General features: G+C 39.1%; 1 protein-coding gene across 9 annotated transcripts in view; it reads left to right on the top strand.

Annotated features, from left to right (window-relative positions):
• Positions 1 to 16,426, top strand: part of TRAPPC9 (trafficking protein particle complex subunit 9) — a gene marked incomplete at its 5' end in the record, with an annotated part of 509,504 nt that overhangs the window by 263,647 nt on the left and 229,431 nt on the right. Inside the window, one exon of one of the 9 annotated variants that reach the window (XM_080377740.1) lies at positions 7 to 10,969. The exons of the other annotated variants lie outside the window; for them this stretch is intronic. Coding sequence (XP_080233866.1) covers positions 7 to 35 — 29 coding nt within the window. The 3' untranslated portion in view covers positions 36 to 10,969. Of the gene's footprint in view, positions 1 to 6; positions 10,970 to 16,426 lie in introns of those variants that run through there. 9 annotated transcript variants of the gene reach the window in all.

The raw sequence follows: 16,426 nt of genomic DNA, 5'->3' as shown, positions 1-16,426 counted from the left end.
CATCAGTTAAGACCAGCATGACCTATCATCAGTAGAAGTTCTCCAGCAAACAGATGTTTTGAAGAGACACAACGTTGGTTTAATATTCAGTGTTCATTCTGAAGCAGTTCTTTATTTCATCAAGGAAGCAGAAGTGACTTAATGACTGTAAAGAACATAAATCCACCTCAGTAAGCCTTGTAATACTGAAATTAATAGCTTCCAACTGTCAAAGCCTCAACAGTACAAGCACAGACCAGAACAGACAGATTTGTATGAAGAAACGTAAGCTTTGACTGAAGTTCTCTCTCTTCCATGTTCTCTCCTTTTCTCCTTTTTAGCCTCTCACTCAAAATTGGCAGCTATTGTCTGATTTTTAGCATAAGAGGGTTTTTTTCTTCATGCTGTGATTTGTCTTAGCCTGTTCTTTCTCCCCATTGCCTTTTTGGTTAGACAAAACCTTCATTTTACTTCTGCTTTTATTTTGTGTCCCAGACCTTTGTATTAAGCAATCATAGTGTTTTGGTTTTGGTGGTTTTTTTGTTTTTTTTTTTTTTTTTGGGGGGGAGGGGGTTGTTTGTTTGTTTGTTTTTTTGGTTTTTCTGTTTGTTTTTTTTAAGAAAGTGTACAGTTTTAGGTCAGAAAGAGGTTAATTTCATTTGATTGATTTGAATCATTAATTGGTTTGATTGTACAAAGGAAGCCAGACAAACAGAAAACCTTTCCTGAGCTCTGATTCTGTGTGTTTATTGATACTGCATCATACTCAGTGGTGAACTTAGACCTTTTATTTTAGTGTCTGTTTCCTTATTAAGCAGAAATTCAGGTTTGCTTTAATAACATTTCTTATTACCTATGGATACATTAGAAAAAGTTACAGAAAGAGAAGAGCTAGTTTTTTGCATCTTAGGGTGTAAAAGCGGAGCCATTCTGTAGGCTGGCTTTGTAGAAAAGGGCTTTCACCGAAAGATACTCAAGTTGTTTTCTGTTAGTCATTACGTTTTGTACAGTATCATATAAAGTTGTGGCTCAATAATATCAGACATACACAGGGCTGTTACAGAACCTTTATGTCAAGGCCAGACACAAGAGATGAAATAAGGAAGAATCTTAATTAAACATGTTAGTAGTATATAGAAAGGGTAAAATGTCTCAGCAGTGTCTAGAATTACACAGAGAAAAATAATTGGTTACCTCATGTGAAAACTTGAGGAAAGAAAAAAAGGCAGCAGCAGCAATCCTCAATAATTAAAAGAAGTGCTAGGGGATAATTACATTTCTGTGCTTTGATAAACAGTGAACTGTCAGTTGTCTGAGTGAACGATGGGATCAGGTTGTTCAAGCTAAAGGAAAAACCCAGGTATTAAAAGTGTTGGAGACCATAAATCAGAAACTTTAGAGCAGAAATGGGTGCTACCAGCCCCAGATGGTTCTGGTTGGAGGTCTGTCTTCCAACAGCACTCCCAGCTGTGGGAGCATTTAGTAAATTTGGTTTAGCAGGACATGAAGTTACAGAGTTGGTTTTATGCTGCACAAAAGATCCAGACTCCAGCTGGAGCACTGCTGAGTGGAGGGATCGCCAGCTCAGATCTGGCAGAGCTTCTTGGCTTGGGCTTTGCCTTACTCATATATCAGACAGGGCATTGGGCAAACGGGACATTGCACCTGTAGGTTATGCCACTTGGATTGAGAGCCCTTGTTTGAAATGAGATATATTTGTAGCTCCTTCATTCTGCCCAGGAATTTAGGCCCATGATAAACCGCCCAAATGGGAGCTGACCCCATGAGGATGGCTGTTCACACTGTCCTGCCTAGTGGACTTCTCCATGGCATTTAATTCCCAATATCTGCAGCACTTCTTTACTATCGCAGTTTTTCCCATACATGCTTCCCTTCCAGAAAGAAAACATGCCGGTTTCTCTCACTAATGAAATAGCCAAATAGTGGTAGTCAAGCAAAAAAAAAAAAATGAAAAAAGTGCGTGAAATGTAATCTAAGTTTTTGAGAGTCAGATGAAAATAAGGTCAGTAAACAGCTGTCAGTTGGAGTGAGCATCCTGAACTTTGCCTGTTGAAGATGCAGAATGACCTCTTCTGGTTTCCAAGTGACTATAATTTTGTATAACTTGCTGGAGCAACCAGTGAGCTTCTGAACATCTGTTCCTAATGAAGATACTAATCAGCAGTGTGCTCACTATTTGCTATTTATGAACTACTTTTGTTAAACAGTTAAGCTCTATTTGAAGGAAATTAGTTCTGTTTATGGGTACTTAGTAGACAGTGAATTGTGTTGTCTGCATATGGTTTGAAATTTATCTCATAACATGAAATATACATCTTTAATGTTACTTAATTCAGAATTATATTGCAGAAGGTGTCTCGATATAGTTTTGTTTGGAGAGCCTTTTGTAAACTTATTGAACTCCTTCTGAGAACCTTGCTGCGAATGGGAATTTCAAGATTAAATTTATTTGTGACTCATTTCCAGCCCTTTCAGTCTCATGTCAATATTGTTCTTTAGTTTAAATAGCTTTTCTCAGCCTCTGCTGTTTGCCTGTTTTTACTCTTGCTGTTTCTTTTGCACATTTCAAGAGAGTAGTCACAGGGTGGTGTTTTATTGTCCACCAGGTAATTATCTTTGTCAGTCTGTTATAAAAGTGTGGGTTTTGTCTTAGTTCTGTATCACAAGCTTAGATCTTCAGTAGCGTTATTCCTGACATGGATCCTTGATGATCTCTACCTTAATAAAGTAAATCTATGCTTTCATTTTCAAGACTATATATTGTCCTTTATTAATCACAAAAAATGAAGTGAATAGTTAGTATTTCACAGAACATGGTGTGGGCTATCAAAACCAACATTGCCTTTCTCACAAACATTGCTTTGAAACAGGCAGTGGTGGAGTAAATCCAGTTAATTAAACCTTCTGGCTCATATCAAAGTTTGTATATTAAGACCAACGTGAAATTTGTCAAAATCTGGCTACAACATAGTGTTCAGCAAGTTTGCTGTCTCTCTAGCCTATCTCTAGCAGGATCTTGAATGTTTAAGGTGGATAATAATGTAATCACTCTGAGTAAATACAAACTAATTAAACCACCAAAACTTTCAGAAGCTAACTTTGATTAAATTTCCAGTTTCACATACTTTGCACCATGACCAGTAGTGTCATAAAGGAGTATCAGGCCTTATTTCTGTCAGTATTAATGCCATATTGTGAAGCATCTATAGTATTTCCAGTGGAGTACAGTTCATCCGCTGATGTGAAATTCCTGTGTTACTACTTTTTTTCATCGCTTGAAGTCTTTCTTAGCAAACAGTAAAGAAGATACTCCACATGACTTTGGGAGTCATTACTCTGAACAGCTGGAATGTTGTCATATTGGCCAGGTCTGTGACATGCCCCTGACTGTGCTGATGACATTGCTATAGAAGATACTGTCTGAAGAAAAGGTTCTTCCCTGCCGTTATGTGCCCTGATACTGAGAAAACCATCCCCTTGTGGCTATGAACCCTGCGCCTGGGCAGCCATCTCGTAAGAAACTGATTAATCCCTGCAGCTCGATCACTAAATAGTCAGATATGTAACAGCTTTTTTTCGTGCTATCTAGGCTTGTATTCCAAGTGACAAAGTGACATTTGCCTATCCCGGGGTCTTGTATAGTCCTTATGAATGTAGAATTAAAGATGTTTCTTGCAGTAGCCCTTGGTGTTCCTAGCTGGAAATCCAACAATTCTTAGGAAACCCAGATATATACAGATTAATTTCAAACTAACGTTCGTTTTTATTACACAATAATTATGTTTTTCACCACATGCACATGCAGAATCTCGGAAATCAAAATCTGTGGGGTGCCCGTGCCCAGGCGTGAGCTGCAGCGCAGCCTCTGTGAGGCGAGGCCGGGGCTGCCCCGGTCCGGCCCCAGCCGGTCCCAGCCGGCCCCAGCGCCCCCCCGCAGGGCACAGCTGAGCCCCTCAGCCAAGCCGGGGGCGCCGGGGAGGGGGGCAACAGGTTTGGGCAAGGGCCAGAGGCGGCCCAGGCAGAGGAGGAGGCAGCCGAGGGGGGAGCAGCAGCAGAGGCAGCCCCAGGCCGCAGCAGGAGGAGGGCAGGAGGTGCCGCAGGCCCGGAGCAGGGCTCCCCTGCAGCCCTGGCGAGCCCCCGCCGGGGCAGAGCCCCAGCCCGCAGCCCGGGGAGGGCCATTATCTTGACCTATGAGCTTTTTTATCCTTTTTATTCCCCTGTCCTGTCGTGGAGGTGGACTGAGTGAGCAGATGGGTGGGCACCTGGCAAGCTGACCAAGGTCAGCCCAGCCCAGTTTGTTACTTAAATATCTGGATATTCCCTTTCAATTACTGTCTTTTGGGGAGGTCATAGTGCAGTTTGTTCAGTTCCTTGGAGCCAGTAATACTCAGAAATCTCTGCAAAAGCAATAGGTAATACACAAAGGTAAAAAATACGCTAGAGTGATGCAAGGTAAGGAATGAAAATGAGACAGTACAGGACTGTTTGCTTGTAAAAAATTGTTTTGGGTTTCTGGCTGTCACAGTACATAGTTTTGGTACAGATCTGTTCAGAAAGCTGTGCGTTGTTCAGTCAAGTAAAAATGAGCAGAGGCAGACCAGGACTGTGACATGTAGTGATACATGCCTGATAGAGGAGGCAGCTTGTAATAGAGGTTGGTGATCATAATCTGGAAGCTGTTCTTCAAAAAGCACGGTGGCAGACACTGAAATTCTTCCATTGTTTTGAGAGAGTGAAAGAATTCAACTACTTGATCATCATGCAGAGTTAACCTTCACAGATTTCCTTCTGTTCTTATAATAAATTGTTTCTTAGGCAATGTATTGTGTGAGATTAAGAACTCTGACACACTGTATAGCATCATTCTTAATCCTTCTTTCTTTAAAGTATCTTCTGTATTGCATTCGTGCTGCAGCTTGGTAATAATCCAGAGTGTTACCTAATTTATGTAAAATACCACAGATGGTGTTCACCTCTAACTTTCATCTGGAGTTTGGTCTGTTTGTTTGTTTGTTTGCCTTACCGCATGCCATCAGAATCAGCAAGGCCTTAGTCAAAGTAGTTGGGTAGTCTGATGGTGTGAACTCAGCAAAAAATTGTTACATGTCTACATTTAAAGATGAACAGGAAAAAGCATTACAGAAAACCAGAGATTTCATTTAGCCCAGGAACTACATTTTATTCATATTGTGTTGTCTGTAGATATTGACTAAAACGTTGGTCCATTGGGTTTTTGAAGCGGGTTGTCTGTGCCTTCAGTTATCACACATTAGAGTTAGCTCTTCTAATTAGAAACTTAACTGAATTCTGTATGGGATAGTGGACATTTCTCAGTTGGACAGATTCCAAATGTGACTCTTCGATTGTTCAGGTATTTTTCATAAAAGTTAACGCTAACAACATGCAAATTCCCAGGATGCCATTTTTTTGGATATAGTTGGGTTAGTCCTGTTGGACAGGACTATTTATACACAAACTGGCAGTAATAAAGCCTTTGAACTACCTCTGGGAAGAAGCTTTAAACTGAAATACTGTAGTGATGGCTCCTATGCTTTTCCTGATGTGCTAAAATCTAGAGAGGAGGCTATATGAAGGGCTTTTCTGAGCTCTGAGATAAGACTGAAGAAACAGGAGATGTAAGTGCGGGTTCAAATATTTTCAGTGCTAAAGTGGAATTGCCCTGAGCACTTCACTAGAAATTAAATTTGAGTACATGGTATCTGGCAATTAATAGCAAATAAAAACTACCTTTATAAGCAGTGATTAGATGGTCTTTAATTGTCATTACATCATATTCTGATGGCAAAGTGAATTTATTAAAGTTTCTAAACACTGACATAAACACAAGTAAATATTTTGCTCATTAAAATTTTACATGTATGTAATAATGTCTGGGTGAAAAGTCATTTGGGATTCTTTCTATTTTGGAAACAGGGATTAAAGTGAATCCGAGTCATCGTGCTATTCATTAAGTAGGTCACTCCTGCTCTATCATAAATAATAAATGATATGATGGGAAGACTCATCACTTGTTAGTGAAATTTGAATATCAGCAAGTAAGTTAATAGATACAAATAAAAAGCAAGCTAATGTCAGCATAAAACATCTTTGAAACTTTCTAAAGCTGTGTGGTGAAGATCAGGATTGGATACCTTCTTCTGCCTAAGAATAGGAAGTTCCCAAGATCTACCTGTGTAGGTGTTTCCTTATTTTTCCATTCCCATACCCATTGAATCTAGCTATAATTGGCAAGAATATGGAATATTTAGTTTATCGGGCTAACCTGTGAAACTGGGTGTTTTTCAAATGTTCAGATAAACTCCTGTAAGGTCCATATTTCTTCCTTTCATCTCCTTTTAGCAGAGAAACCTCATTATGGAATGTCAAGGCATTATGAATAGATATACATTGATTACCATCCCCCACCCCCCACCCCCCAAAAGCCCAACCCCCCAGCCCACCCTATTAAATCTCACCTGAGATCTCTACCCCATTTCTGAGGTCGAGTATCTTAGAACTTTTATGGGAAATCCTAGGACGTTAAAAGGATGGTGCTGTCAGTAGAAACACATCTTGCATTCTCCTCTGTCCCCATCCTTTCCTTTTCAGTTTCCTCTGTGTGTGGAGGTCTCTTACTGAAGCCAAATCATGTTTGTGATTTTGAAGATGTGTGTGGATTAAAATATTGTAGGCTCTGTTGGATGCCTGAAAGCACCAGTGACACCAGGAAATTTATACTTTACCCTGCTAATTGTTGGAAAATATGAGCTCTTGATTGGTATGCAATTAGAAGTGTAACATTCTGTTAAACATATCACACAGCATATGGCATGTTAGTAGCAAATCCTCTAATTTAAAATGAAAAAAATATGTAGTTCTGCACATTAGCAATTTTTGCAGGGAATCAAAATTTGCCATTATCTAAATGTCAGAGGGGAAAAAGCCATCCTTAGTTATTTTGGTAATCTAGATTTGGTTTATGTTTGATGAAATATCTGTTCTTTAACAATAAACAAATACAAAAGAGGAAAACCCATAATATAGTTCAACGTGCTGTTAGTTCCAACTAATCGAAACTGTGCCTTTTAAAAAAAAAATACTTGAATTACCTTACCACATTTTCTTTAATTCAAACAAGGTAAAAATGCTGTAGCAAAAACATGATTACAGAACCACAGGAAAAAAAAAAAAAAAAAAAGTCAAAGGACCATGAGTAGAGTTCATTGATGGGCAATCAGATGGTGCACTGTTTTGTCAATTAATAACATTGAATGGATCCATAGACAGAGGATCCTTTCTTTAACAACCTCAGTGGTTGGAAAGCTTGATACACCCTCTAGTCTTCCAGTACATAATTCTCTGATCACTTTTTTTCTTGGTGCTGTGTTTTGGAGCATTTTGAATAACATTTTCACATACATGCCAAAGTCTTGCTCTTTTGTTAGAGGCTGAAGCCTGGCTTGTAGGGGCCCAGACCTGACTAGTACTTGTAATATGCACTAGCCCATTTGTAAAGCCAATTTTCAGGACTGCTAATTGTAGGCATGGTTCATTGAAAGATGGCTTGGTAGTCCAGGCTGAGATGGGAGCAAGTAAACTGCATCTGAGAATGAAATAGGTCTCTTTCACAGCAGATGTGCAGGCTTACTGTGTGTCCTCAAATACAATTAGTCTTGGAGGGGATTGCATTTCATTGATTGCACAGAAACCACGATTTTTATCAATGAAGTTTAAAAATCTTTGAATGCTTCAGACAGGTTTTTGTTAACGAGATTGTTACTTCTAATATATTTAAATGGTTAATTTATCTTATGTTTGGCAAGTAATATTTCTCTTCTTCCTCAAAGTTTCTGACTTCCTAGTCACTCTTTCACTGTTGCTATGTTAGGATAACTCCTGACTTTAAAAACATGCCTTAATTCTGTCCGAATTTACATCTTGTCTCCGGTCTTTTTCCCCTGGCATACTATTTGTAAAGCATCAGTCTAATGGTAGATTTGCCAATGTATCTCAAAAGTAACCTCCTAACACTGACTTTATTGTTTACCCTGAAATGGTAGGTAGGATTCCCATTCTGCTTCTCTCCCCATCATCCCTGATTTTGTCACCCTCCTATTTCAGTCACTGAGAGTGACTTTTACCGCAATATAGCTGAACATTGCAGAGCTGCAGCCCAGCCTTGTGAGAATTTGCGTCCCTATCTTAAACCGGGTAGGAGAGAAAATTTTTCTGCTCTAGCAGATAACTGATCATTTATTATGCTGAAGTACTGACATCAGTTTTGTTGTGACTTTGTACTTCATTTTGACATTGCATTATACAGTCAATTTGGCATTGAACTGGAGAAAATGAGAATACTAGGAAGCCAATTCCTCAAACTATTAATTTTATATCAAAGACAGCTCGCCAAAATGTTGCATGGGGAGGAGGGAGTTCTTTTTCATTCTGCTTTACTCACCAAATCATGCAGTTACTTTGGAAATCTTAAATCTAGTAAATTTAAAATGTAGCTTTGTGCTACAAAGCCTGAGGTTTGGTATCAGTTGTTCCTGTTGTGTGTTGTAGTCACTAATCCTTTTAATGAAGAGCTTTTAGCATTGAAGAGATTCTATTTATAGTAAAGCCATTAGAGCATAAAGCTCCTCATTGCTATTCTGCGGCATGTAGCTGTAATGTTTGTCAGTGGAGAAAAGATATTTTTAGCTGCAGCATTGAAAACCGAGGCTGAAAGGTCAAGAATCCTCGCGGGGATATGTTCTGCTACACCAGTGCTATCACACAGCTGCTGTTTACTCTCTTATCGTTCTTCAGTAATAAGAAGATTTCTTTATTGTGACACTAAAGGTATAAAGCATCAAAAGGATTTTGTGCATGAAATGAATGCTCAGGGAAGGACGATGTATCCAATCACATTAAATGTTCTACTTCTCCTTAAGCGAATGATTTTATTTTCCCAAATCTATCTCAATACCTTTTCATCAAAAGATTTATTCTAGGAAAGTTTTGTTTTATTAAAGGGGATAAGACCTAATGCAAGCAAAAGGCAATCTGCTGAAATAGGGAAGAATTTTAAATACACACTATTCTGCCTGACATCTACACCATTCATTTTCTTAGCAGCGTACTGCATGAACGGAAGACAGAGCATCAATGTGTAGTTTGCCAAAGCAAAAAGAGCCTGGAGATTTCTGTTGGTAATTTGAGGAACAGAATTGTGGGTGATGTTGATTATATCTGCTACCGGACAGCTTGTAGCACGCTGGATAGGTACTCAGCAAGCACAAAAAGACCGTGTGGTCCTATTGAAACAGGATATAGTTGATGATATGTGAAAGGGAGAAGAGAGAAAGGAGGGGAAAAGGGATAATTATAGGAATATACGGCTGCATATATTAGCTGGATCTACAATGTGGAGGCTTCAGAGGGTTTTCTAATATCTTTATATAAAAACCAGGGGAGAAAGAGATTAATTGCCACATTGAGAAAATTAGGACTGTATGATCAAAGGGAAGGCAGGGAAGAAATGGCCTGTTGACAGATGGCTTATAAAAATGAAAAGATTTTTCAGAGGATACGAGTCTGGAGTTTTGTGCTGCTTGGGGAGACACAGGCACTGTCATCATTTTTTAATAATAATAATAAGCTGCTATGTAACTCTTTTAATTCACCAAACATTATGTAGCACAGGAAAAGTACGAATAAAGTAATACGGATAGGTACACTTTCTTCTCAAGGTATAATGAAATCAATTGTACTTCTCCTCTAAGAATTTCTTCGAGGTCTTGCTGCTGGAGGGTGTTATCTTCTGACACATGGAGTCCATTAACTTTTAAAACCATTACCTTTTAAAACCACTTCCTTTACATCAGGAAATTATTTTAATTCTACTCTTTCTGCATACCCAAAACAGGTTTTGACACCATCTTTTCCAAGCTTTCTCTATAGGCAGTGTTTGACTTTGCCCATTGTTCGGTCTGCTAGAATCGTGCCAGGCAGCAGCACAGAGTGAGCACACATTAATAGGCAGCGCCTGTCCTCAGGATCTCATACATAAATAAACCAAAAATTGAAGGATTGTCACAAAAGAATTGGAGAAACTGAAGAGATCTCAATTCTACAATTATTTTTCTTTTGTAATTGAATGAGATTTAGGTAAATGGGCATTGGCTGAAGGGAATGACAGAGAAAGGGCGGGTATGGCTTTATGAAAAGACAAGACATTAATGGCTTGTTCCTGTCAAAACCGACAGATGTTGCTTAGTCCCATTATCTCTCATCTCTCACTCTTACATGAAAGAAACTCATGTGTTTCTGGCTCTGTCACTTCATGGCACAGTGACTCAATTCAGCTCACTGAAACGGCAGGAAAAAAAGCCAGGAAAAAAGAAAAATAGCAGTTTATCTTTTTTTTTCCAGAGGGGAAGGGGTGAGGTTAGGAGATTGAATCTGTGTGCCTCGTAATGGGGGTGGTGGGTGCTGGGGCAAGGAGCAGCTGGCTCAGGTGGTGAGGAGCCAGCGCAGGCGGAAGAGGAGGGCAGGAGGGAGCCCAGCTTCTCCTACTCCCTGCTGAGGTGATGAGCTCTTAATTTAGCTTACTGTCGTAGGAAACACAGGAGCAAGTCTGAGGAAGGCCATGAGGAACAGGGACGACAGGTGGAGAGAGGCTCAGTTACACAGGAGGAACACGAACAGCCAGTCTTCATGTGGAAGAGAACGCCCTAAGGAAGAGGCTGTCCGAACCTGTCCTGACACCATACAAAGGGCTTAGCCCATCCCAGCTCTCTTTAACCTACATTGGTATCTGGTCCTGATAGCTACAGGTCCTGGGGTGCCGGGATATTTTTTTGCTTTTTAGTGATTTGTTATCTTTGAATACCCGTGACTTGGAAAAAGAAGGACACTACCTGGGGCTTAACCCTGACTTGGGAGATTGTTGCTCATAGGTGAGATACGCACATAGTGTTTGGAATGGCAGTTCTTGACTTCATGATGTGTATATATACACACTTCCTTAGTGAAGGAGAAATTTTATAAACATCAGACCAGTGATGGATTTAATATACTGGGAGAACTGGAAATTCCTGGGATTTTGATGGTAGCACAAAGTTTTCTTTCAAAAAAAAAATAATCCAGGATATTTTTTGTTTCTTTCTGTAACTGCTAGATTACAGTAAGAGAAAGGGGAGAATATGATAAAAGACCACATAAGCTCATAATTCGTGATCTTAACTGCAAATTAGTAAGTTATTTCTTTATAGCTTTCATATCCAGTAGAGATAATCATGTTGTTTGTGGGAGGGGAAAAAAAGTTCCAGCTCACAGACTGATAAAATAGTGTTAAAATCAATTGTTGATATTTTGTGTGAAAATACATGATTTTGCTGTTCTAGCTACTAGAGTATTGCGGAAATCCTGCTGTTTACTCTAGATTTCCTCAACTTCTCTAATTAATCTTGATGCTTTTTGTACTCTCTAGTCCTGTGAAATCTCACACAGGTTTGCTACCTGTGCTGCATTCTCTCTTGCTTTCTTAGACTATTTAAATCTTATATGGGCTTAGACTAGCTTTAATTACTTGAATGGTGGTACCTTCGTTGCAATTTTGCATCACTATGATTTCTTGTTCTTGTAGCTGACTTTCTTGAAGTCAGCTGTTCACATACTACCTGATTTGCTTTATTAGCCCGATGTTCTTGGGAGAAACAAAGGTTATTTTTCTTTTTTTACCGTTGGTTACTTTAGTTAGTAAAACCAAAGGCAGCTTTTTTGGAGTCTAATGGGCTAATGCTCCTGCATGGTCGTGCATTGGCATGAAGTTGAAGACTGGTAAATTTTGGTATCTATTGACATTCAACTTTGCTGTAAACTTGTAAAATTCAATGCAAGTCGGTTACTAAAATACTTTCATTAAATTCTCACCTGGATCTTTTCCATGTGCAGAGATAGGTTAAAAATAATTGTGAAGTAGACACGCTGGCCTTTATTGATGTGGATTCAACAAGCATGCAGCAATTGACAGTTGCCTTTTACTGGTTTCATATTTTCACTTTAAATACAATCGTTTCCATGAGAGAGTGGAAATGTCAAAGCTGTATCTGTAGTGAAGACAAAAATACTTGACTGTAATTACTCTTCTTGGAAAATGTGAGAGAGGTTTTATCTGTTTGCCTTTCTGCTGTATCTGAGACTTGTATATTCTTTTCTTCATTTGTTTGTTGTCCAAGGGGGATTTTTTTCTTCTTACTGCCGTGTTTTGAGATTTATGGTGTGATTGCCTTCAATTTGAAACTTGGCAAATTTTATGAAATATGGAAATGTGACCTAGTTCTGACCTCATATACCTATGCTGCATTTTGTAACAATGCCGCTAGCACATTTGATGGGCTTTCAAGTTCCTTTTATTTGCAGTCTGTCATCACAAAATGTATTTGGCTCCTGGTTACTATATAAAAGGATTAACGGTTCCTGACACAGCTGAAGTTTCAGTTTAGGGATCTCAGTTTAAATCTCCTCGCAACAACTGAAATATCAAGGGTTGTTACTAGAGAAAGATGGAGTCGCTTTGAGAGATGTGTGTAGACCTGTGCAAAACTGTACGTACATTGGAGAATCTCATCATTTCAGCTGGACTTTTTTGGCTGGTACAGAGCAGTATCTGGAGAGTTGAGTTTATCTGTTTGAGCTAATCTGTGACTTCAGTTTATTGTATATACAGAGCCTATGCTGTAGAACCGGATTTCAAATTAAAACAAAGTACTAGATCTTTGCATTTCACTCTGAAGCAGCAGTTTTTTGATGGTGGCAATGTGTAGAACACTTTTGCAAATAAAGCTTCAGGCAGTGGCTAATATTTTAATTGTCCTGTCCTTTAAATTTGCTCATTTCAGGAGTCTTGTCGATGCTAATGCTGTCTCCGTAATAGAAAGCTAGGGTGACTTCTGATTCCAGTCCTATTTGTTAAGTGAATGCATTTTATGTGTAACTAGTAACTTGCTGCTAGTGGATGGTCAATGTAACTACTGACTTGTTTTATTGTCTGTTTAAAGCTTGCATGGATCTCTGAAAGAATTGTAAGGCATTTTTGCTGTGGTTTCCTACTTGCGGCTGGCTGCCATTCAGTGTTTGTAAGGATTTAAGAGTATAGGCAGCCTTGCCTGTCTGCATCTCTTTCTCTATAGCATTTCAGTGTTTGGGATCCAGTATAATTTATGTTACCAAAATCTGAATTGGGATACTTTAGGGTAAAACATCTCTGGAAATGAACCTTGTCGTTGCTGTCAATTAGGTGACTAGGTCTCAGTGTAAAATCTTCCTCTTTGTTCAAGATTCTGACTTGTGTGCTGTTGACACGCTAGAAATGTAGGTAAGATGTGATCAAAGGTACTGTTACTGTTGTGTGCCCACACATATAATTTGTTTGCTACATAAATACACCTACAGGCTTGTTCCATACAGAGGTCTGAGTAACTACATAGAAACATGTATTTGTTTTGTAAATTCACAGATTTTTTTCTGTATTATGTTCAGCATAAACATAGAGAAATAAGCTGAGACTTCATCACAGAAAACCATGTTTCTGCAAAATTACATTACAAAATTACATTACAACATACAACATACAAAAATACATTACAACAATACAACAAGATTCCTTCCAGAACATTCCTTGACACTTCTGAAGGGAATACCTCAACCGTGGATGCAACTTCTAAAATAAAATCTGTTCCTAAGGGGTAAAAGTTGAAGATGAAAGAATAATCTTGCCTTTCCAACTAATAACTCATGAGTCTGACTATACAATGAATAACCCAAACTGATTTTTAAAAATATGGAAGGAGAATGTGGGTATGATGTGGGGGAACCAAAGCCTATGAAGATGTTTAATGTGAGTATTGTGCTTTGCATCTATGAACAAAGCGAAATACGAGCTAGAAACTTGACTCTATAAGCAGATAACCTCTTTGATAACTCGTCCCTAACTAGTTCCCAGAGGAAAATGTTGCAAAATTCTCCTCTGCAGAACTGCTGGAGCTACTCTTTCGTACTGTGCATAGCTGAAGAAATGTATCATTATCAGTCTCTGCTACTGCATCACCAACCAAGGCTCCAGTGGGATTTTAATAAAATAAATGAGCAAGTCTGTTTAACTGCAGAAGAAAATCCTATTCTTCACCATTTTATCTGGTTCCTTCCCTGAACTCCTCCCATGTCAGCTTTCAATTCGGCTTGTGCTAATATGCTCTCCAGCATCTCCTTCATTTTTCTTGGCTTCTGTTGTCCTTCAGGGCTGACAGAACTCAAGTCTTGCCATTCCCGTTCTCTGTCAGGGCTCGTGGGATGACATGGAAGACCTCATCTGTTTTGGCTTCTGATTAGAAGTCCTGAAACAGTCAAATAGATGTCTTTTTCTGAGGGCAGGGTGAACTTCAGACTTTTCTCTTCTGGCCAACATTATAAGACTGGAAGCTGGGGGTTTTTTTGTCATTTTGGGAATTTTTTTGTTTGTTTTAAAAAAAACAAACCCCACACTCTTGGAGAGCTTGATACTGGAGAATGGTGTATCTCTAGGTAGAAAGTTTGTTGTAACTTCCAAATTGTCCAACTGCACTGGTATAAGAAGACGGTTGTTTTCACTCTGTTGCTTACCTCTTGTGAATTCATGGCGCTATTTTTCTGAGAACACTGAAATGTTTTTTATCATCAGTGAGCGAATCATATCCCTATGAGAAGCATAATGTGCATATTACATATAGACAGACTGAGAAAAGATCATTACTTTGCCTCAGGCTACAAACCAAGACAGTAATATAGTGGGAAGCTCAGTCTTGCAGCCTCCCGGTTTAACCAGTGAATGACTCATGATACTGGCTTCAAATGCACTAGGAATGATTGATGGTGGATACAGATTAGAAAATGATTGGTCAGAACAGTGCCTCCTATCCAGGGTTTAATGCCGTGTGCTTTTCACACCAGTTTTGAAATTAAACTAAAACTGTGGGACTACATTTTGCTTCGGGCAATATCCCTGATTAATAAGCAAAGCAAATGTTTTCCTACATTGAATTACTTCCAGTACCTTTATTTACACATCAGTGTATTAGAGTAGTCCTTTTGCTTGTAATTTGGCTGTTTAGCAATGCTTTTTTAGTTACTTTCTTTAGCTGCCACTGGTCTGGAAATGAAGTGGCTTCTGAATGTGAAGACTTCCAAATATCCACCTCAGCATCACAGCATTATTTCTGTCCAAAGACCTTCCTGATCCTGGAATTCCAAAAAAACCCACATCTAGGAAGAGGCTTTATTTTTAATTGCAGGTAGAGCATCCACAAATCCATGCTTAGTTTTTTCCAAGCCCAGTTCAGTATAAAGGTTCAAAGGAACTTCAGGTGGGATGTCAAATCCCTAATGTCCTCCTCATCATGCAGCTCGCTGCTTTCCTTCTCCTTCCTCAAGTGTAGTGGAAGGAGAACTTTTAATTGACCTAAGATGAGGGCTGCTACAAGGAAGAATTTGTGCATTCCTCTCTTCCCAGTTGTCTACTGGGGTTTGGCTCTGGTGTTTGTATAGCTGTTGGATAAGTCAAATTAAGGAGTTGATCTCTCTGAAAACAGTTTTCTCCCCTCACTGTCAAGTCTTCCTTCAGATTACTTCCTCAATTACGTTGTGCACTTTTTCTACCTAATTCTTTCCAGATTTGCTTCTTGCCAGACTTCCCAGTGCTGATTTAACACCAGTCTGACAGATAGTTTTCTGTAGCATCTGAGATTTGAATGGCTGGTGGGAAGATTGCCCTCATTGCTTTGAGAACTGCAGACTCGGATCCTCTGTTCCCCAAAAGAGAGAGGAAATAGTTTCCTAAGGAAGTAGAATCTCCTTCATCCCTATCCCAGTCCCTTCTGTATGTGATCCTCATTAAAAGTTGTGTCTTATGACTGATGCCCTTCTCTCTGGGCTTCAGCATACCAACATTAAGACCTGCCACTGCTGGAGTACTTTATAATACCAGGCTGGTTCTGTGCATATGAAACCCCGTTGCAGAATATCCTTTGATCGGTGTTCAGCTAGATCTTTTAAAATACACAGCTCTTAAGAACTGACTGCTCAATTTTAACCAGAATTTGCAAATTATCTGATGAAGTTTCATTTTCCTTTAGACTTGCATGACTAAATGTGAGAAGGGAAAACAGAGTAATCATCAGTGAAAATAAACAAATAATGACTTAATAATCACAAATGTGAGAAAGCAGTATTAATTATTCATAGAGCGTGATTCATCTTAAAATTTACTGTTAGACTGGCAGCTGAAATAAAGGCAGATGTTTCTGCTTTGTCCCAGAGGGCTGGAAATACAGAATTGGAGTCAATTTTGATATCCACATAATGATCTGGGAGGGTGTGGATGTCTGTATAGTTGTTACTTGTGTAT

Source organism: Falco punctatus (assembly GCF_963210335.1).
Source record: "Falco punctatus genome assembly, chromosome: 3".
NCBI classification, from domain to species: domain Eukaryota; kingdom Metazoa; phylum Chordata; class Aves; order Falconiformes; family Falconidae; genus Falco; species Falco punctatus.
The sequence above is the reverse complement of the archived record's forward strand: the minus strand, read 5'-3'. Positions and strand labels throughout refer to the sequence as shown.